This window comes from Coturnix japonica, chromosome 4, assembly GCF_054131305.1.
Source record: "Coturnix japonica strain WE chromosome 4, WE-NBRP24, whole genome shotgun sequence".
Taxonomy (NCBI): domain Eukaryota; kingdom Metazoa; phylum Chordata; class Aves; order Galliformes; family Phasianidae; genus Coturnix; species Coturnix japonica.
The window spans coordinates 66,612,175-66,635,924 of NC_140666.1; the positions used below are offsets into that span (position 1 = coordinate 66,612,175).

The 23,750-nt window shown below is 37.8% G+C and overlaps 1 protein-coding gene across 9 annotated transcripts in view; it reads left to right on the top strand.

The window, feature by feature from the left end:
- DLC1 (DLC1 Rho GTPase activating protein) overlaps window positions 1-23,750 on the top strand; it is a 223,602-nt gene that overhangs the window by 113,821 nt on the left and 86,031 nt on the right. Inside the window, exon 1 of one of the 9 annotated variants that reach the window (XM_015862303.3) lies at window positions 12,827-14,330. The exons of the other annotated variants lie outside the window; for them this stretch is intronic. Within the exon in view, the coding sequence (XP_015717789.1) occupies window positions 14,216-14,330 (115 nt within the window). The 5' untranslated portion in view covers window positions 12,827-14,215. Of the gene's footprint in view, window positions 1-12,826; window positions 14,331-23,750 lie in introns of those variants that run through there. 9 annotated transcript variants of the gene reach the window in all.

Sequence of the window (23,750 nt, forward strand, 5' to 3'; positions counted from 1 at the left end):
CATGCATACAGCAGTCAGTAACAAAGACAAAAGAACATCTGATTGAAGATGCCATTATTATGTCAGACAGCAGCATCTGAATAAGGCAGAACATGGGCTTAAGTGCAGACATGCTGCTGTAGTTTTAGCCCAGGTCATCCAGCACTTCTCTAGACAAACCCTCTGAATGCTCTGGGAGATGGCATGGGTGAGAGACCATTGGAAACCAGCAGTGGAAGAAGTTGTAATTAGTTACTATTTTGCATAATCTTGATCAAAAAGATCAATCACATTACTTCATTTTTATATCCTTTGTCTATCACTGTTTTCTTCAGTGTTCATCCTTGCCGGAAGGACTCAAATGTGAAATTATAAAGCAAATTACTTTCTTGGTAGTAACAACTTTAGCCTAGTTTCTTCCAGACATAGGTTTGGGAAAAGCAATATACCCTGTCATACATGGCTAATTGGCCTACTAAATGTTCTAGCACAACTATTTGTAATGTCTTCACCTAACTCTTTCCTCTGCTTTTCTTCTTTATGACAGTCTTCCAAATTATTTCAAGTTTTGCTAATAAGGAGATTTAAAAAACTAATTATTTTGATTATAAACAAATGGGCCCAGTAACTTTGCACTTTTTTTTCACTTAGTTACTTAGTCATCATTCAACAGTAATTAATGCAGCAGGAAAAGGGAAAAACAGACAAAAAAATTAGCTGTCCAGCTACTCTATTATGCATATAGTTGGGGCGTGAGATATCAACAACTTTCACATGCTTTAATGCTTCCTTAAATTCCACAGCTAGGCAGACTCTAAGCATAGCTATAGAGCAGAGTTGTGGCAGATCATGCTCTGTTAGACAAGAAGGTCTGGGCCCAGCTCGTACTGCCTGAGAAGCAGCTCCTTGTGCTTGGTATAGCAGCTGTTTGTACCAGATGTCACTTCCTCTGAGCTCCTTCTTTTCTGGGTCCAGCCTTTGGTGTTAGCAGAACAATGCTAAGCCACTGCTAACATTTTGCTGCTAATGTATCAAGAACAAATGTATTGTGGGTGGTCTGCTGACTTGTTAGTAAGGGTAAATGGAAGTCACTGTAGCTGTAACTGTAGTATGAACACCAAGTTATATATATTTGTGCTCACTTTATAGGCAAATTAACTACAAACTGATGGAACTGAACAAAATCTCACGCTTATGTGACGGAATAGAGAACCTCAGGAGCTAGATTCCACACTAAGCAGGAATGGCTTTCTTTTAAATTAGCATCCCAAACCTATCCACGGTGAGCAAGCATTGCCCTACTGATGTACTCACATGTCAGGGGACAAGATTTGCTTTTATTCCCAATGGACTTTGAACTGCATATTGGGCTGATAAAGAGCAACAGATTTCACTGATTCAATCAAGTGAACTCAAAGGCCTAATGCTTTCCTGAACCTGCAACCATTAGACACTTACTGATCAGTAAAAAAAACACTTGAAATGAGGAAAGTGCGGTACTGAGCAGCTCTGGTTTATGGTATAAACAGCACAATCTTCAGAATACACTTTTATCACAGAAATGTAGAACATCATTTTTCCTCACATGCACCTTCCTTTACAGTTTACGTTTTAGCATTTTAAGGAATTAGACAGCATTTAGAAAGGTGCATTCTGGTCTTCATGCTAAAGGAACTGGCCATCAAATCTTGCCTTTGTTCTAAGATACAGTTTAATTCTTCTAAGGCACTTTTATATAATGTGCAGTTTTTAAAATATTTCTTTTTGCTTAGTTGCATAACAAACACAAAAATAACTTACAGCACTCTTTTTTATGCATCAGTTTCCCCGCTGTTCTAGTATATAGTTCTGCCTCAAGTTTTGCCATTTTGGTCTTGAATGCCAAACAGTTCTTACTGTACGCTATTTTATATTACGTGAACGGGGGAGTCTATCCAGCATTTTCCAATTCATTAGCGTCCACAACAAATCCATTGCTACCATCTCCTCCTAAAACTTCCTTGACTCCTATTCAATAATTAATTCCCTTCATTGTTCCTTTAAGATAAATTTTATTTCTTAAGCCTTTTTCTCATAAATAGGAAGGAAATCTAGTTTGCAAAGCTATTTGTCAAACTATCCACACCTCAGGGGCTGACCAAAAAGCAATTACAATCTGAACCAGAGCCTGCCATCAAACTGCCTCATTCAGTAGCAGCTACAGGACCCACAAGCCATGTGCATATTCTTCAGTTAGCATATATAACAGCTAGATTATACTGTTTCTTGTAAACTGTGTATCTTAGTACTATATACTTGCAGCCCTTGTCTTTCTCATTTGCATGCTTTTACAGCATTTTTTACTTGTTCTTTAAAAATGTTTGTTCACATTTAACCAGGGTAAGTCGTCAATTGTCTCATATTTTGTAAAGAAAAGCTATCCAATTGCAGAAAAAAGCAGGCCTTCAGTGGGAATTGAGTGCTTTCACCACATTCTTATTGTGTCTATACTTCATTTTCTATTTCCTAGCATTACAGCAGTCAGCTGTAGTATGCTCAGCCACCTGTTATGACATCTTTCTGCCTGAAATATTGAGAGAGCAATGTGTATCCCTAGAAATTTTAGAGATTGTTTAGGTGGAGACCTTGGGGTAGATTTATGTTCAAATACATTATATCAGTTTTTAAAGGTTATTTATACCCCAGGTTACAGGTAATAATTCCCGTTTTTCATTATGCATGAATCTGCTATGCTTGCAAAAAGTCTCTTTCCTTATGCATTCTGTTGGCCAGCTTGTGATTCATATTTGCCCAAATAATTTGAAGACTAGAATTGCCTTGTGTTGAAGGTGAGCTTTTGTGTTGCTGCATTAAGCCTTTCAAGATGCTATTAACTGCCTTCCAAATCACTGAAATTATTCAACCAAGTCCATCTATTTTTTAACCTGTGTTGTTTTAGCATGCTCGCTTTCAATGAACTGTGCAAATGGTTGCCTCATTACAAAACAAGAGTGGAGTGCAATAAGGGACACAGCCAAAAATAACTACGAAGAAAAAAGCAAGACACAACATGCAGCAGCTTTCTGCTCCTAGTGTCTTAAGAAATAAATCCCTTATGAAGACTGCACAACATGCAGAGAGGAATAGAAAATTTGACATAGTAAATGTGCTTGAATGCTAAGAAGGTGTAGTCCTAACTGACCTAGAATTAAATCTTCAGGTAGTTATACAGCTATTCAGAAGCTGCTATAACAGTTTTTGAAATTTAAGAGCAACTATGGACTCCCTACAGAGACTGAGACTGTTACAGACAACCCATTTACAGACTCAATGAAGGTATAATGTGAGATATATTTAATTTTACTTTGCATTGCCTCTTAGAAAAAAATATATATATATATGTGACTACTGAGGATCAAAATATAGAATTATTTTGAGACGTGTTTAATATTTCACAGGTATATATTTGAGAACAATACATATATTCTGTGTTTTGGCTGGTAATTTGTAGTACTTTACTGAAGAAAGCATAGCAGGAACATGTGCATGGGTTCCCATAAAGACCTCAGATTGAAAGTACAAAGATTTTTTCAGTAGTTGTCTTACTTCCAACACTTGGTAAGCTTTAGAAAGGGGTTTGTATTCCCTAGGTGAAGACTAATGAAAACCCTTGATCTAGCTCATGTTTTTCTAAGTTAATCTTCAGTATCTTACAAGACCATAAATGGTATTTTATTTGAAAGTTCAATTAAAATTCAACATCATTATTAATTCTGTCTACCAAAATTTAGTAGTTACTCTTGTTATTGTCCAGATTCTGAAACTTTCCAGAGAGATGAATGGTTTTGCTATATATTTTTTTAGTTTTCAACATCAAAGAATTAGATTATTCCAGCGGAAATTAGGTTAATTATGTAGCTGACTCTAATCCCATTAATTGAAACTCAGAGCTGTCATGACTTTGTGGGGACAGAGACTTTCAAATCATTTTTAATGTCAAAGAACTTACATTAAAGCCTGGTTTTCCATATATGTTTTCTTATACAATTTAGATTTAAGTTTTGACCTTTAAAAATATATTTCCATTTCATTTATGAATTTTCTGATCAGTTATCTAAGCTCTGATTCATTATCTGTACAAAGTGCAAATAAGCATCTTGTAGTTTGTAGCAGTTTGTACAAGAGGGCAGGAATATGATTGCATGAGTGCATTTTCTCATATAAACTGTGGTGGAAATTTTCAATGAACTTAAAAAAGTATTTTATTTTGGCTTATGTATGTAATTTTTTCTAGCATTTGACTAAAAATATGCTTGTAGTGGAAAAACTTGTCATTATCCTTGTATCAATACCATCCTTTTAAAAGAAGTTTAATATTTCCCTTTAATTTGGATCCTTACACAGAAATTGTTGAAACACATCTCTGACTAAGGAAAAATCTCCCGGCTTTTCCTGCAGATGTCACCTAAATACATGTTCATTCCATTGTAGTGCCTTCAGAAAGCTACCAACCTGTGCAAATAGAGCTGAGCTCATTCAGTCCACGATAAACATGCAGTGGGTAGCTGCTGTCTTTTTCTGTGGTTTATTTTGCATAAGGAATGATATCTGTGTTTAACCATAAACCGGCCCATAAACACACTGCTATATGAGTACTGAGATTTGGGGTTAGAGGTTACCCTATCTAACCCTATTTCAGTTGTTCAACTGATGTTTCAATATGACAGGCTGGAATATTATATAAAGGGGTAAAGTGGTAGGAGGTCATCAAGAAGTTGTGAAACTTACTGAACAAAGCAAGCTTACTTTCAAGGTCAGTTCTTTCTAAAGGTAGAATTAACTGATACATGCTTTCTATAGTACTATTTTCTGCTTGTTTAACATATTACATCTTTCTCTTTCATTTTTAATCTTGATAACTTGAATGTTTAAATACTGTCTGTGTTGAAGACTTGTGCCATAGCTTCTGTTTCACTTTTGCCTTTTTTTCCCCCCCTTGATTTTGTAGTAATGTATTTTATTTTGTGGAGCTTTGTATAAGCTCCACAAATGGGTTAGTCCTACTTTGGAGGAAAAGAAACCACAACAATCTTCAGTGTAAATTCAGTATTTTGAAACTTTACCACTTCCACCTTTTTCTTGGTGTGCTCACGCTTCAAATATTTGTAGGCTGTTATCATTACTCTCGCCCTGCATTATAACTGTCATTTGGCTAAGCAGAAGATGTTTTAATCTTTCTTCATAAATCAAACTCTCCAGCCCCTTAATCATTTATGTTGCTGTTATCTGAATTCCTTCAAAGCTTGTTGACATCTTCATGGTACTGGAAAGGCTAAAACTACATGCTGCATTTGTGAAAGGATTCATTAGTGCCAAATGGAATATATCTACTTGTTCCTTATGGGCATACTGAGATTGTAAATTGTTGTTCTTTCTATTAATAAATGAACAACAACAAAAAAATTATTATTAAAATATCAGGAATAATGAAGAAGAAATACAAATACCTTACATGGCTTGCTATTCTTCTTTAGACAGCCCACAGTGCCAGTGCAGTAACTTTCACCTTAGGGAGGATTTTTCATGGAGCATTTGTGACGCTCCAGAGTGTAGATGTGCCTTGTCTGAAACCAGATGCCAGCAGGAAAAACAAAGTGTACACAGCAGCAAATTTAGCTGATTAGCTGTGAAGTAAATTAAGGAAAGCTATGAAGAAATCCAATTCCTAGAATAGCAAACCAGACCATGTCATTAAAATCTCATTTAAGTGTTGTTAACCTCATGGACTAAATAGGAAACATTCATATCTAATAAGAACATTAGCTGCAGTTTTAGATTTCCTCTGTAACTGTTTGAGGTATACTGTGTACATTCATTATTCGCAAAAGCTTTATTATGGATCACAAAATATATCTTTCTATAGATATGATGACTGCTTTAATCTTCAGGATAATTATGTTTGACACTAACCACAAAGCTTTAACTTGTGTCTGTGATACATTAAGCTTACAAAAGGTGAAGTGAAACACTAGATTCTTTATCTCTGAAAGATTAGGTATTAGAACGTGCAATCAGCAGTTACTGCAAGACATCAGTTGAAATAACAAACCCCAGAAGAAAAATGTCCAACAAAGTAACATGCAACATTTTCATTTTGGTATAGACATAGAGATATCTATTCATTTTTAAATAATAATAAAATAGTAGCCTATACCCTGAGAAGAAAATCTACAGTAGAAAAGACCCCCAGAATGTGTGATCTGTTCAGAGCAAAGAGGGCAACCATTTAAAGTAGACTGTTTGAATCCATTAGAGCAGTACATAAGAAAAGCTCTCATCAGCTATGTGGTAGCAGAATTTTAATTGTCAAATGGAGTCATGCAAGTAGAATTACAATAGATAACAGATACCCTCTTGTCCCATTGTCTCTCTCTACCTCTTCCTGCTTCTGCTTCACAAATCTGTGTATAACAATCCTAGCACAACTTTCTTGGGCCATATTAAATTTGATGAGAGATCATCTTTCACCCAGCAGTGAGATGAAGCACTGGAGTTGGTAAAAGCCCAGATGAGATGAGTTTTCTTACTTGTAACACCCAGTGCAGAGCTGGCAGCAGCTCAGGACTGTGCTTGCAAAGAGCTCCCAGTCTGCACGTATCCCAGGTGAGAAGAACATCTTCTGCTTTGTTGGCAGCCAGCATCCAATGCTGCTGAGCTGCTGTGAAATAGTTTCTCAGTGGCTTGTCAATAGCTATGCCAAATAGACTTTCAGATAAGAGGAAAAAGGACTACCTCTGCAAAAGAGGAAATTCCTGTACCAAATCATACTATGATACTTACTGGGAAATAGCATTTTTTTTTTCCTTTTGTTTTCCTCTAAGAACTGGATTTAAAATAAACACACAAATAAAAGATGTCAAAGAAGTTATGTCACAAACAAAGCATGGCATCGAAGTAGCTAAACTAAGGAGCCTGAGGAACTGAGACAATGTCAAAAATAAATCAACTATCTCACATAAAAATTTGAGCAAAATTACCATTCACAAACTCAGTGCTTTAATTAGTGAAATCTCATACTGAGAGTCTGCATGGGTGCATATCATACAGCTTGGATTCAGTTGGGATCCTACTTCCTCATGCAAATGTCATCACTTCCTACAGAGAACTCAGACTTTTCTCCCATTTTCTCCATCCTAGAAGCCAGAAACGTTCAAGCAGAGTTACATTCTGCCTGTCTTCACGTGACAAACAGAGCTTCTGCAGAGATCATGTTTCACAGTGCCACAGTGGCAGCAGCAGCAGGAATGAGAAGCGAGGAGGACAGTTCAGCTTCTTTCCATTACTTAACAAATCGCACATTACACAGGGCAGTACTAAGGAAGAAGACTTACATGAGTCCCATAAACTTTACTAAATCTTCTCAAGAATGAGCCTTATCCTGCAAGCACTGGGACTTTTTCATTAGTTTAAAGTTTCTTGCTGCTCTTTGATCTCTCTTTTCAGGATGATCTCCATCTGCAGCCTGAATTGCCTCCCTGTTTACCCTCTGGCTGAGATGAATCTGGCTCGTGTAACACTCCACGTGCTATGCACCCAGACACCAGCCAGCTGCTGCTACAGCATTTTAAATTTATTGAACTGTGTTTTACAAGAAAATTGGCTTTATTCACAATCAGTGTTTGTGTTGGTTACTGCAGACCAGCTCATTGATTTTATTGCTTTTGCATCTTTTTTATATTGGATCATTTTATGCAAGGAATCTCTAGACAGGAAGTCATTTAAACCAGGGAGCTCACCTACTTTGTATGACACAGCAGATGTGAACAGGAAAGAGAAACAAAAACACACGACCAGGAATAATAACAGCTAATTGTGAAAAAAGATTATAGGGACCAGCTATATAACAGGGAACAACAGTAAAGATTTGTTTGGGAAGTATTGAGCTGTTTGGGCTCTTTTATTTTTATTTATTTATTTATTTTCCCCTTTACTATTGTGGGATCTGTGATTTGCTATTATTGCAGTTTTGCATATTGATACATTTTCATTTCCACAGGAAAGAAAGAAGTACCATAGGCTAATTATCTTGTTCTGTGAGACCTTATCATCCTGTTCTAACCCTGCTCTGGGACCTCTAAAGCTGTAATTTGTTACTCAGCTGGCAAAAAGATATCGTGGTATGGCCCACTGACATATCAGGTCATTATGATGGAGGAAGAAACACTGCTATTTGATACTATTTTGCTTTGGTAAGGCATGGTTAATGCTGAAAACTTGTCCTCATTCACAGCCTATTGCCATCTACAATCAGGTAACTGGAGGTGTTTGGACACCCCTATAGAGTAATACTCCTGTGAATGTCCCAAGGCAGATGCCTCACATAGTGAGGCTTTAACTCTTCCTTTCTGATCTGAATCTTAAACTATGGAACTAGTAGTCATTAAATGTACTGTTTTTTTTCTCAATAATATGCAGTATTAAAAAAAAAACAGTTGGCACCAGGGACAGGGCTGGATTTTCTGGTAAAATAAGGGTAGGTTATAACTAGTTACATTTAAAACATAGCAGATTAATATGGAACTATGTACAATGTATATGTGTATCTGCTTTCATGTTACTCTGTAATTTCATATTATTTTGTATTTATTGCTGTGGTTAGAAATGTTTTCTGTTTTCCTGTATTGGAATATTTACTATTTTTGGATCATACAGTGATAGTGAAACCGCAGTCCAGAAATGGTCAGATAAGCATACACTTTGAAGTGAAGAGAAGTCTAATTAAGCTTTTGAGGTTGTTTGTGAAGTAGGGCCCTGATCACACTGTTAAGTTTACTATGTAGTTTCACTCTGAAAGTAACTCCTTAAGTTTCTTTCCATGGAAACTACAACAAAAAGCACAATAACACTGTTTAATAGATTGGCTCTCTTAAATAGTGTTTATTTGGGATTATGTTCAATTTGAAACTCAAAGAAGTATAATAGAAAACTTAAGCTACTCTATTAAGTTTTCATAGAACTACCAGCATGTACCTGTAGGACACCAGAAGACAGTGATGGTGGATGTTTTGACAAGATCTCAGTGTTTCAACAAAAGTCTAACTGTTTTGACGCTGAAAAATCCATGATGGCAAGACTGATGATAGTCATGATCAGCCTTATGAACTGCTGTTGGTGGGTTTGGGTTACTTCCTTCCCAAAAACAACATATCTGTTGTTCAAAAAGGCAGGTCTGGGTCATGGTATGTGGGTGCAACACATGTATGGTTTACAAAAGCAGTGCATACAAATGATTGCCACCTGGAGAAGGGCAATATATAATCCCTAAACTCAGTTCCTTGCTCTCTGTCTCTTCCTTTCTTCTCCTCTTCTGCCCTTCCATCCATGTCCGGAGGCCTGGGTTTCCTTAACGTGCTGATTTTCACTCCTAGATCAAGGAATGATGAAAATAATGTCCTTCTGACATTTTAATGGATCATTTCATTAAAATCTCTGTTTGGAAATACCATAATATTGCATACTTCCCCACTCCTACCAGTGATGGGAGGGAGGAAATTAGGATGACATGCTCCCACATGTGGCCTGCTGCTTTGCTCGCTAGGAAGGCATGGGGAAAGCTGAGCGCAGACAAGCTGCCCATGAGACAGATAAGTTGCCCAGCAGTTTCCATCCTTACAAAAAGATGTCTGTATGCTAAAAGAAACTTCTAAATATTTTTGCCTTCTCTGATTGAAGAAAAGAATCTAAAGAAAAAAAAAAAATAGAGGAAACTGAGCAAAGGTACACACCATATGGAGCACTTTGTTGAGATCTGTCAAACTTCTCTTGAAAGAAACTTTTCTGTTTCAAGAAAGTATATTTTATTTGCATATCTTTCTGTAGGAATTTCTCTAAGTCTTTATATAGTCTGCTCTGATGGGTAACTGCTGCTTGTCCAAAGGTCTAATTTGTATCAGATCTCCTAGATATTGCATATGTTGCAGTACTAGATTTTCTTTTGAAAAGCAGTATGTGTAAAAGCCTGAATTCAGAGGGCTTCTTTCCCAATCTGATCTTCTAGATAACATTTGGAGACATCTGCTGAGAACTAAAATAATGACATGTGCCCAGCAGGCGTTTTTATTAGACCCAAAGTTTGGATTCTTGATCACTCCTTTGTTTTGTAATACTTTTAGAGAGTAATGCCTTTATGTTTTTGATTCTGTAACGTGAGAAAAGCTGGATTCATGCTTCAGTTCAGGGAAGCTGCACAGACCACCCAAGGAAGATGGTCTGAATTTGCCATATCATTTGTTGCAGGCAGTACAGAGGTTACAGAAAAGCTCAAACTGGCAACATGCTTAAAAAATGACATGTCTCTGACTATGCATATTTTAGAAGCATACATCCTTCCAGACTCAATAGGCCAGAATTGCATAGGTGAACCAGAGATAAACATAAGAATCTGCCCATTCATAAACACACAGAAGGGGAAGTTGATACACTCTGAACAAACCTGAGGAGAGTGAGGCTTGCACAACTTCCTAGAAACTGAATGCTGCCAAAACTAAAAAATGAGATCATCATCCCAGTCTACCCCCAATACCTGATGCATCTTTATCTGCTCTTTGCCCTAGGAAGTAGAAAGGATTTTTAATATTATTTTTGCAGACTAAAGTAAGGTCAGAGCCACTAAAGGAGAAAAAAAAAAAAAAAAGAAAAAAAAAAAAATTGTTTGGAAAGCTAAGATGATCCTTCAGCTTGAACTGTTAAGGTGTTAAGGTTAAGTTATAAGATATTAACTTCTGCCTTGTGACCTCTGTTGGTTTATGGATGATGTGTTTAAGAACAATGAGCAGCTTTTTACAACTTAGATCCAGCCTCAACAACAAAATTAGAGAGGCACAACTTTGCCTTTAGTATGAAAACCATTTCCAAAGAGATTCCTGAAAAGTGGAAGCAGCCTGGTGGCTGCAGTCTAGAGGCAGACTGAGCTGGGTGAGAAGAGGATGCTGTACTGGAGAGCCAGAAAATTGGTAGGGTTTTGTCTGTATAAATATTTGCCTATGAAATTCTACAGAAGCTGTTTGCAGGCATGCATGCTTCTCTGCTCATGGGTTCTGCCATATCCTTCCACCAGGCCTTCCTCCCCCAAACACTGTCTAACACATTCCTCTCTTGTCAGCAACAGACCACTCTCCTTCAGATTCCCTTCATATTATTTTCAATTCAGCACATACCTTTTCTGGTCCATCCAGTTTACCTTTTGACTGTTAACTGTTCCTTTATATTTTACATTTTATTTCATCAAGTAAAAGTAATTCCATAGGATAGTTGGAGTACTGACTGTACTATGATCACCATGAGCACTACTCAATTAAAAAATCAGTGCCTGCTGTTGGTCTTGAATTTCTAGACAAAAAGGTAGAGCTGTATCATACATTTTACATGGATGCTGGTTGTAGGATTAATACCTTGTTTATTTTTGCATTCATTTTGTTGTAGTACTTGTGTGTGGATAATTAAATTGTGGATCTGACATACAGCAGGGTGCATAAACCATTTCCCAGCTAAACAAGGATATTTGTTTTCTAGATATTCCCCAGTATATTCTTGAATATAACAGCCAAACTTTTTGCCATTTCCTCTGTAAACTTTTTCTTTGCCACTCTGTCACTTTCACCATTAAAACCTTTCTTCTTTCATATCATTCCCAATGCTTCAGTTTAACTGCTTGGATTAACAGTTTTCATCATAAATTAATCTAATACGTTGATGTTGACCTCCATCAGAGATTAACTAGCCAAGTTCTGTACACATATAGTTGGCACCAGGGGCATTCTCAGTTCAGGCTGGTAGTGCAAGATTACAAGAGTGATGGGATAAGCTTTTCCACCCAAACAGGCCTAAGTTTATTGCAGGCATGTGATTTGGGCAGATGTCTGCCTACAAACAGCTGTATTTGTGAGGAGAGAGGGAATAATTCTGAGCTGAAGGGGAGCTCAGAATAATACTACATAGGCAGTATTATTTGGACAGGATCTGGCATTGTGCAGTTTTCTCTAAAGACAGAGCCACATTTGGGAAAGCAGTGTGGAGGATCTAGTTGGATAACCGCACAGCATCAGGGGTAACTTGTCAGCTTTACTGTACATACACGTTTCCCAGTGCAGAACTAAGACTCCCTACCATCATGTCAATGCTGCTGCCAACTGCTGGTACCCAAGAGTATATAGTTTTGTGGATCTCATTTCAGCATCTTTTGGATATCAAGAGGTCCAGACAAAAACTCAGTGCATTGTTCCACAAGAGATTTTCCTTAAATAATGCAATAATATGGACTAAGATGCAGCTCTTCTCTGATGCATCCTTCTAACAAAATTTAAAAGCCATTTTAGGCTTTCATATTGTACAGCAATCTCTCAGCTTATTTTATGGCCATAATGACTGTCATGCATCTCAAATTTCCTTGTTTTATTGTACAAATATCATTTTAGCTATTTTCCCTGCTATATCTATCAGTCTACCCTTCTCTAAAATGAATGCCCTTTTATTTTCTACCTATAACTTTAGCCTGTTTATATCTAATTGTTTTCATGTATATGGTTCATTAGAATTTTCTGACGTATAATTAAATTCTTAGACTATCCATTAGCATTTGAAGTAGCAACAGATAGGGGAAAAAAAAAAAAAAAAGAAAAAGAAAAATGTATTTCAAGAGTTTTAATTTCTCCAGAGAGTTGGCTGCTTCTTTCCCATTAGGCCTTGAAAAGTAGGAGGGGTATAATGGAGAAAGTAATTGCAAACTCTGAAGATCCCTCAATACTATTGGTTTTGTTCAAAGATGTGCTTGTGACATTAATGTTTGCAGATACTCTGCAAAGATGAAAAACAAAGGCCTAGATGGGAAGAAATTATGATCTGCATTGATCAGATGGTGAGAGGGTTCTTCCCTCAGTTACATTGTTTCAAATCATGTGCAGTCTTTGCACTTGCAAAATGAGATCATTATTTGTCTTAGAGGAAATGAGAACTAGCAAAAACACAAGGAATTGAGAAGGCACAGGAAAAGCTGCAATAAGTAAGAAAATGTGAAATAAATTACCTATTACAGAATTAGAAGAAAAATACTTTTGTTATTAAGAATGAGTTGATAGGGAATGTAAATCCACAGGCTGGAACTCGCTATTCTGAACTTTAATCTGTGTTTGCCAACCTTGTGAGAAGTTAATCAATCAATTTAATGAAAACATGGTCCTTTGCAAGAAAATAATGGTATCCAACTTTAAAATGCAGTTGCTGCTGTAAAAATAAAGGACTCCACCTTGAATTAACATGAGGACAACTTTATTCTACAGTCCTTTCTCTCATTGATGTCAAATGGAATTAGGTTTTCAGGGTGGGATCTCTCACCTCTTCACATGTTAGGACAGGCATCTCATACATATTAGGAAGGAAAAAAAGAATCTCATCTACCCTCTTATTCCTTTCTTCTTCCCTCAGGGAAGTCACAGGACAGTAATCAATTAAAAAGGTCAAAATAAGCAAGGGCAAATGGCTTTTCACTGTAACTGTTGATCTGATTTACATGCATAAACTTACAAACAGGATCTTATCTTTGACAGAGATGCAGATGCCTAGTTCCCTCTTCCTTTTTGCCTTCACGCTTTTCCTCTGGATTTTAATTTCTGTCCCTTCATTACTGCATAAAGTGCTAGCTACATAATCAGAATCAGGCCCAATTTTGTGCCACAAATAGGGTGATATGCTGGAAAAATGTGAATAAAATATAACATACCCGAACCACAGATATTTAACATAACTGTAGCTCTTTCCTATAATTTACCTTTTTCATGTCAAAACATGAAAGATTACCTGAAATATCAGTTAAGCAGAGAAATATTATCCTAATAAATGAGCATGCAAGTATGTGTCCAGTAAGTTATTTGATTAAACAGGAAGCTAGAATCCTATAGATATCCACAAATAAAGCTCCAAATCTAAATGACTGTATCGTTAGCTCATTTGTAAACTGTTCCAGATGTAAGATTTTGGCAGCTTTCCAGTAGGCTGGCTGCAGTCTAAGCTTTCCTGCATCCGCAGTGAGAACTGCAATGCCTGACTCTTCAAGGGAAAGCTCTGTAGGGCTGACGACAAATTCCATGAAGTAACCTGCCTGCCTGTTGGAGAGAAATTCAGACAGAGCCCAGGGCAAAGGATGCCCTTTCTCCTGGGGCCAAGCTGCAGCTGTTCACCTGCGGCTGAGTGATCGATCTGCATTATGAATCACCCCGCGAAAGCCCCTCTGAGAAGATCATTCAGTGATCATATCAGGGACTCCACTGCTAGAGCCTTGGATGTTATCTGGAAAAACACACGAGACAGACGTCTTGCAGGTGAGAAGGGCATTGAAATAAGCATGCTTTAAGATTCACAAGGGACTGTAATCAATAATGGTAATTAGCTGTATAATTTGCATAATGAATTGGTGTCGCTTCTAAGTATTTCTCCAGTGTTTTGCTTCTGTGTCATGTTGACTCCGTGCTACGCCTACAGTGAAAGCTGTGTGCACTGCTCTATCTAGGCAAGATAAAGAGCAGCTAAAAGAAAAGAATATGGGTCTGCTGTTGCAGTCCCCAGACCTGAAGAATGCCGAAGGATTTTATTTTGCTGCTAGGTCAGAGACAGCGCTCTGAGACTGTGCTGTACCTCAGCGCGTTCCATTCCCGAGCCAAGCAGTGTGTCAGTCAGAGTAGCGGGGCCACGCACTGAGCCATGGCTGGTATTTCCTCTGGCAGGGCTGCTAGTGCTGCAAGCTCCAAGTGAGCTTCAGATACGCCAGAGACAGGCTTCTGAGACAGAAATTAAGCACCAACTACATTGTCACAGTTCACGTTTTTATTTTGACCCAAAAGCCTGAGGCAAACTATAGCAGAGGGCTGGAGGAGAGGATAATTTAACTCGTTTGATTTCCTCTGCTGTTGTTGTCTGTCTGTTAGATCAACTGCTTCTCATTCACACTGCTGGGGCTGTTACTTTTATTGTCATGGCATTGGGAGGATTCTGAGCAGGGCAGTGGAGCTGCACAATGGGTGTGACCTGCCAGAGGGACTGCTGTGGTTTGTTTGTGTACTTACAGCGGGGGAGGAGGGAGGAGAAATGTGAGCAATTATAAGATCAGGATGAGATGACCGAGAGCAGATTTTGTGGCTCACAAATGTAAACTCAACTTTTACATCATCCTCTTGCGCTTTATGTTTAGGAGGAATGAGAGCAGCTCAGTATGTCACAGGTGCTGGTGATGGTGTGCTGATTACAGAAACGGTCACAGGAGGTAGTTAGAGAGTTAGTGGCCATAACCAATAAAGTGAAACAGGGTCAGTAACATGCTGTGAAACAATGGCATTTGTTCTGCGCAGTGTGCTAATGGCATGGTGCTTTTTGTTCCCAATTGGGGATAATGACTTTGCTGGACTGAGGACCTCCGCTTTGCTGCTCTGACAGTAAGGCCTCGTGCTCTTACAGTAAGACTTCATGGACATGTGTCAGAGATGAGGACAACCCATTTACTTCAGTGCTCTGCAGTTCATCACCAAGGTGCAAGTGCTGTGAAAGTGCCAGACATTAACCTCTTCCATGACAAACTGGACTGGGCAGATGTGTTGTATCTCAGAAATGTGTTAAAGTTAAAAAATGGTTCTCTTTGGTAGTTCAAAGACTGCAGGCAGGACATGGAGCAGCAGTCATAGCACAGGCCCTTATGTTTGGGATGCTGCTGAACCTTCAGTGGAATGAGAAGAAAGTCTTTATAAGAAGGCATGAATGTCACAGAAATATAAAAGGGAAGCTTGTAGGGGCACTTGAGCTCTTGATCAATCTGTGTGTTGCCTGGTCAGCTGGACACTTGTTTGCCCTGGTATGTGCTTCCATTCCACCTGCTTGAGATGTTTATGTGAGTGCTTTGAAATAAACATTTTAAATTTATGATTAAGTTCAGGATGGCATTGACATAAATGGATTCCACACGCCTCTGGCCTATGTCCACAGAAGACAACTACTACCACCAACTGTCTTCTATAAATTTGTTTACCTCTCGTTGGCTCACATACAAAAGAATACAATGATATGTAATTTGGACCCACTATGTGTGACCCATATATGGAAATGCATACGTTTTATCATGGTATAAAAGTCCTTGATAAACATATATATTTAACCTTCAGTATTTGGGGGATAGACAACAGCTAATTATATTTCTTGAGACTGTCACATTCCTAGAAACGAGGAGTGAACATGAACCCTTTAGCCTCCTTAACTGTGCTGATAAGGGTTGGCATGTTTTTATTCTGCTTGGCAGATGGTTATGAGCCGTCACAGTTTTTATCAAAACAAGGCCTAGATGTTAGAGGACTCTTAGAGTAGTGACAGTTCCATTTTCCAGACTCTGCCAGTGATGTAGGGTTGTCAGGCCCTTAGTGTATTTGGGCTGCTGTTAGTCAGAAAGTCAGAAAATCTTGCTGAACACCCAATAAGCAGTGCAGTAGGCAATTAGAGTGCAGATATCAGGGTGTATTCCTGAAAATACTTCATAAACAACAGAGATTCAGGAAGGGAAACAAAACAGCAATAAACCATGTTGCTGTTCTGTTTACTCTCCAGAATATCAGCAGTTTAAAATGCTGACAGCCAAAAAATGGCAAAGTGTCATGACTCTGAATTAAGAAATCCACTTAGATCAGCAATTTGTTTTATCAGGACACACCTTCAAATAAAGAACTCGATATGAGCAGAAGAAATAATAAAATGTGAAGTATGCATTCTTTGTAGAATATTCAAGTAAAAATAATTTTAAAAAATGTTTTGCCTTTAAAAACAAGCTGTTAGTCTGCACAGAATGATAGCAAATCATGCAATATACTCTGATATAATCATCAAACAGGCTGTTTGATTATCTATATAGAGACATCTAGTCTCTACATGTACTCTGGAAAAAACATCATCAAAATTTTTCTTATATGTCTTTTTTTCCATTAGATCATGTAGTCTGAACAACAAAATGGAAGAACATTATAATTGGACAAAAAATATTCAAAAGGCTATTAATGTTGCATGAAACCAGAAGACTGTAGCTGAAGATCTCTTGGTTTTGAGCTGATGTGATAAAGGAATGCAAATGATCAGTGACTGTCTTTTCAAGTCCTCTCTGCATGCTGTCCCACCATGACCAGTATGGAGTAATGAAGTGCAACACTCTCACATTGGCCCTGAGCCCTAATATAATGGCTGAGAAGCTGCATGTTCCTCTCTTTAGGTGGCAAAATGGCCTCTGGCTCAGCAACACAGGGCCAACCAAGAACACATGCATAAATGTAAAGTGTAGTGGAGTAGCATGCAAAATACCTCTCCTGAGCAACAGTAAGTTGCAGTTCAGTGTGGTCACATCATGGTCAATCTTTTAATGGCAGTTCATGGTTTCCCACTTGGTGTCTTTTGTTCTCTCTCTTAGTTTGAGCAGACAAGAATCTATACACATGTTTACAGTCATGTCTGGTGATATTAAAATGTGGAAAATGAATGTTAAATAAATCACTAAATACAATGGAAGCATTTTAATTGCAGGGACATAAAACATGCCCAATAGAGATGGGATATAATTTGGGGCAAAGAAATAAGCAGCAATGAATAAGAAGACAGAACAAGACTCAAGTTGCTAGGATCTCTGAATGGGTGATACAAAAATCACAGCATTTCCTGTTACTACTTATGTGAGAAATAGAAACATGTCCTTGGGAATTCCAAATGCAGCTTATTCCCCTTCATAATGTCAGACCACATTCTCAGCAGGGAAGAGAAGCACACTGGTTCATTTATTAGACAGACCTCCCAGTACAGACCAGGGCTGGATGTACAAGGAGGAAAGCAGCATTGGGTGGGCTTCCCCAGAGCTCTCATCTCAGGATCATACATAGCTTCAAAATGTTGTAGTCAGACTTCTGCCAGTGCCTCTACTGTTGGCTGAATTATCTGCATGGTAGATTGTAGGTCCGCACTTTACTAAGACCTATTATGCCTATCATAATGGGTTTTTTGCCTTTTCACTAGCATTTTTTTAGCAACCACAATCAGCTGCTGAGTACAACCGATTATTTCTATACTTTTCTTGATGAGAAAGCTAAGTTGTCTTCTGAAATATCTAATGTTACAGACAAAAATATTGTCATGAATTATTGCCGGATTTGCTGCATTAGTTTAGTCAATCAAAGTCCCCCTAAAAAATCACTTACTTGACATTTTTAAAAGTAAGCCTGCAACTTTTCTATTTGAAATTACTTATTTAGCTATTTACCATTTATTCTTTTAATGTCATTTTTTTCTTAAAGTTCAATGAAAGCCTATAGTTTGTCATTAACCTCAGAGTTAATTTCAGTTTTCAACTTTTTATTCTCTAGAATATTTTCATTTTAGACTAAAGTAAATATGAAATGAGGTTTTGTCATTCTTCTTTCTCTTTGTTTTGTTTTGTGTTAAATGCCAGAAGAATGTAAAATCAATCATTTGCAAAGGTCTGTTACAGACTGCTTCTCTTCTCATTCCCTACTTTAAGAGAGTTTTAATCATCTGGAAAGATTATATATGTCCTTTCAAGTTCTTGCTAAAGACATGGATGTAAAGAGAACTCTGGGACTGCAGAAAAGTAATTCCAATAAATTATGCTCCATTTAGATTCCTTTCAGAAGGCAATCAGACAGCTTTCATCTGAGCTTCATGCATTTAATAAAGACTGGCTTACTTTTGAGTCTACTTATGAAGATCTTGTTGGCAGGCTCCTTTGAGCTGGCCTTTCATTTTTTAATTTATGATAATTGCTTAGCATTATATCATTACATCGTTTTTCCTGTTACTGGCCATAGCATTCTATGCGCATCTTGTTTACGTGCATTGGCATCACCTGATACACTATCTTCTCTTTCTCTCCATTACATAATTTGCTCTTCATTACAAGTATTTCTGTACTTACATTTGTTCAGTACCTACTGCTTTCATTTATACTTTCATGTTAACTGTTATACCTTAAAATACACCGTTTTCTGGGTTGCAAAATCTATGAGAATAGAACTTCCAACATTCTTAACAAATTCCCAACTATTGTTTATACTTCCAGATTTACACACATATATATGTGTATATATATAGAGAGAGATAGATATAGATAGATATGTGTTCACAGTTATATGGAAATAGATATGTAGATTTGCAGATGTATATATAATGTAAAGGAAATAAATAAAGGAGGGTTCATCTGAGGGAACCTATTAAAACCCCAGACTGAAGAAAAAATTTCTGCACTACATTTCATGTACCTGTAAAATTGCTACTCATGGAGAAGACAAATTACTGCCTTAAGTGTTTGTTTTGTTCTAAGAATGGAGAAACTGATTTACAGTGTGTGTAGGTGAAATAAACTTGTAGAAGATTTATACACTGCAAAACCTGAGACCACTTGATGTAGCCTTAGATAAGATACTATGGCTATATGAACGTTTTTAGGAAAAGACTGATACTTAATCTGAATAACTTCCTATAGATCTGATGTTTTGTTGGGGTTATTGTATTAATATTCAAAACTGCCACTCACCGGGAAATAGGCAATGATTGAATATCAATGTGATTTCTTGTAAATAGGCTGTAATTTACAGAAAGTGAACATACAGGAGTCACAACAGAAGAAGTCATTTTTATAATAATAGGCATAGCGCATTCAGTGCAAAACACAGCAAATATTTGATTAAATGGTTAAGTAATTTTTATCATGGTAAAATTTCCTCCTTTTGATAGTACTCAAAAATGTTGTTGTTATCCATGGAATTGTATAACAAGTGTGTAGTATAAGCAAGTTTCGGAGAAAATATCAGTTTCATTGATGTCATTTATGATTCTTTACATCTTTACATCAAGGAACGATTGGATGTTGTACTGAGGGACATGGTTTAGTGGGAGCTATTGGTAATAGGTGAATGGTTAGACTGGATGATCTTTTAGGTTTTTTCCAACCTTGGTGATTCTCTGATTCTCTGATCTTTCATATAAAGACATGGAAATATAATCAGAAATATTAACCTTAATATATAGCATACATTTGTCTATTGTTTTGTATTTTTAATGAATGTTTCCTTATGGCATAATTCAGTTACAGTAGTGGCAGACTGAGCAATCAGAAAGAGGGTTTTTTTTGACTTTCACGTTTCACTTCCATGAGTGAAACTGAAAACATTTATTTCATGGACTTCCACTGTCATTTCTGGAATCAGAATGCGACAGCGGCACTATTTTGTCCAAGTTTACAATAAAAAGTATACAGTATGCTAAGCTTATTGCGAAAGTGGTTGCTACAAGATCCTCTTGCATTAAAGTTGCAACAGCTGGAGGGGATTGTGGAAATAAACCCTTTCTCAGCATTCTGCTTTTCCACAATCCTCTTTGCTATTTCTAGGACGGCTGTGGACAGACAGCAACTCTGTATCCTGTCCTGTGCTTGAGACGTTAGGGATGTGTAAGGGAAGAATTCAGTCCCAGGACACTTCAGCAATTAGGAATTTTTAGAAATAACCTTACTACTTTCACAGGAACTTCTAGTGAATTCTCTATAAGCACTGACCAAGGAGCAGAAAACACAGCCTTAGCAGCCCACAAAACATGACTGAGAGGAACTGAGCAGCAATATTGCTCCGTAAGCAAAGAAGGAGTATCCAAATATGGAAAATGTTAGCAGTCTGCTTGAACATGAGGGGACAGCAAAAAGCAATACACCTGGCAGCCACCTGTTAGTAGATCAGCCTCATCATTTATACCTTTCAGCGTGCAAGGCTTGCATGAGGTATAGATTGTCAGACAGGGATTAAAAATGAGTGAGAAAGATGAAAATTATGACTTGCTCTCTCAGGGCCCTGTTCCATAATTCATCACCGTGGATACTGTTAAGCTCTTCTGTTAAACACTGTGTGCTATGTGACAAGCACTGTGTCCCCTGCTAGAAGTGACTTCTGGTGATAGACAATCAAACAGCCGCCTGCTTTCCAGCTTCCAAAAGTGGGGCTTCTGAGTCCCAGACACAGCTCCCCAAACTCTGATTTCAGCACAAGGCAGACATTTTGCACATCTGAAAGGTCGTTATACTTTTGAAACATTCTTTAAAAACTGCTGAAAGTGCTGAACTGCTTTGCATCTGACTGTTTGGAAGAGCCTTGCTCAAAAAATATTTCAACTGCTCCAGTTCTGTTAGCATCTGGACATCTTCCTGACGTCAGAGGGGAATGATGAGATCCAGATGCCATGACTTACTGATGTTTTCATTAACTTCTTAGCAGTTTTGTCTTTGTTTTGTTTACCAACTGCAACTTCTTGACTCCAACTCACATATGTGAGCGTTACTGGGGGGAGAGCAGGGAGAAGAGCTAGAAAGGAGGGGAGCAGCCAGAGAAATGAAATTAGTGCTTGGCAGAGACCCAAGGTAACTGATTTCTCTTATTACCATGTGCTGTTCCAGGATATGCAGCCTGTGGGAAGGTCAGCCCCAGACGATAGGAAGCATTTTGCCGAGTTGCTATTTTCAGTAAAAAATGAGCTATATGATTTGCTAATTATGTTCCAATTTAGCAGTAAACATGTTAAGCTATGAAGACAACAGGAAATAAGAACATAAGATAATATTAACAGCAACCTCCTGAACTTTGCATTTACAGTCATGCCCAAACCTAATTGCCATGTAGAGAATATATATTAGTCAGAAGGAATGCCACTATTGCAGTAGTATTGAAATGCTGTCAATAAAAAGAGTACAAAAAAAGTACACATCCAACCATCTGTATAGCATCTCTATGGCAATAAATGTTTTATATGCTTGCTAATTTTATATGATGGAATTCCACTTTCAAGAATTTCGACAATTTTCAAAGGTTAGTTCCATCAGCTTTTTCCCGCTGAAAAACTTGACTTCTTGCTGGCAGAACAGCTTTCCTGTTTCCACATCTCATTAAGAGGCTGAATCAGATTTATAAAACTTGTGACTAAACATACATTTTGCATTTTATGTAGCTGCACAGTTCAAGACTGGTGGAAGGGGTGAAAGTGAGAGATGTATCAAAGCACATTGATTGACACTATTATGCATTAAACTTTGCAGCATATTCAGCAGTGTGTAAGAAAGCAAGATCATAAAAGTCCTGTTTTGAAGGGAATATAATCTGTGAAACAATCAGTGCCAGGTCTCAGTGGGAGGAGATAAATTCAGAACCTATAAAAATGTATGTATTATTTACATGAAACATGCCATGGTTACTCAGATCAGCACAGGCAGAGAACTTGCCAGTCCTCAAGTTCCACCAAGTGCCCAGTTTATCATTTTGACTGGGGCTCTAGTAAGAATAGAGAAAAAATGGGCCAAATTCTCCCTATGCAGCAAACATCTCCTGGAGACTGCTTGTTGGTGTCAGTATCTCCAGAGTGTGAGAAGTTCATTTAGCAAGTATAGCTTGTTTTTGAATTATGGCTGTGTTTGAGTGTGCTCAATGTGCACATACCTGTGTCAGTCTTACACAAAGGCCTCTATTAAAAATAATGGGAGAGGAATGTTTAGGCAGATTCTGCTTCCAAATGTTAAATCAAACATCCAGAATGGAATGAACAAAGCACCTAGACCGTTAGTTAGCAGAAAATATGCTAGACTAGCAGTAGTTGGTAGTAAGATCTGAGAAGGAATTTGCAATGTAATATGTTAAAAGGTGGCAGCAAACATGCATACAGGCTGCAAGATATTACTTTTCTGAGCTTATCCTACTTCTTCACTCCTTATCTCTCATGCGGTTTGACTTCAGTTGCATCTAATGTTCTCCTGCATGATAATGGTATAGAGCCCATCCACTGTTGAAGCTTTTGAATAGCAGTGTAATATAAACTAGAGCATTTTATATTTTGTAGTTTCATACAGGAAGGGATGAGAGTTTTGCACATACCTTTGAAGGAACTTACCCAGTGAAAATGTATAGAGACTAAGGAAAATCTACATTCTGTGTTTCTTTTATGCTTTCACTTTTTAAAGTCTCTGTTGGGTACCAGTGCAGCTTCATTTGGCAGAGCAGGTAAGAGAATCAACCCCATACTCCATATGTTTAGCTTAGGTTGTCTCTTTCACTCAGAGGGTGCTCCAAAAGCCTTCTAGTCACTATCTGAGAAGCTCATGTCAAAATGTCACAGCATCCTTTCAGAGTTTGTGACATATTATTCTTGCTACTTGATGCTCTGAAGCTGAACATCGGCAGCTACCCTGAGGAGGCCAAGTACCCGCCACCCATGCTGAAGTAACAACTGGCCTGCCTTGGTAAGCCACAGACAAGAAGGGTTTGGCACATATCATTGCATGTTGCTGCCAATCACAGCAGAAAATCTGCAGGCATTGAATCAGCTCTGGTCTGTAGGACTGAGGAGAGTGGAAATTTTTGTCACCCAGTGTATACTTTGTATAACATTAAATGTACGATATACTCCTTTTGGCTTTTACTTGCTTCATTAATCAGATGTTCTTCAGGGCAACTGAATCCTTGTTATTTGTGAAAGAGAGTTTCACTTTGAAAGGCTAGGTCAAGGAGTTTTCTCCAGTCATCATTTTTACTTGATGTGTTTTCTTCTACACACCTGTGCCATTCTATGCTATTTGCACATCTTTGCAGTCATTGTTCAGAGGGGACAGAGACATGAGTGTGAAGTATTTGCAAAAGAAACCTGGCCTCAGTCTTCATTTACTCTGCATATCTATAATTTAT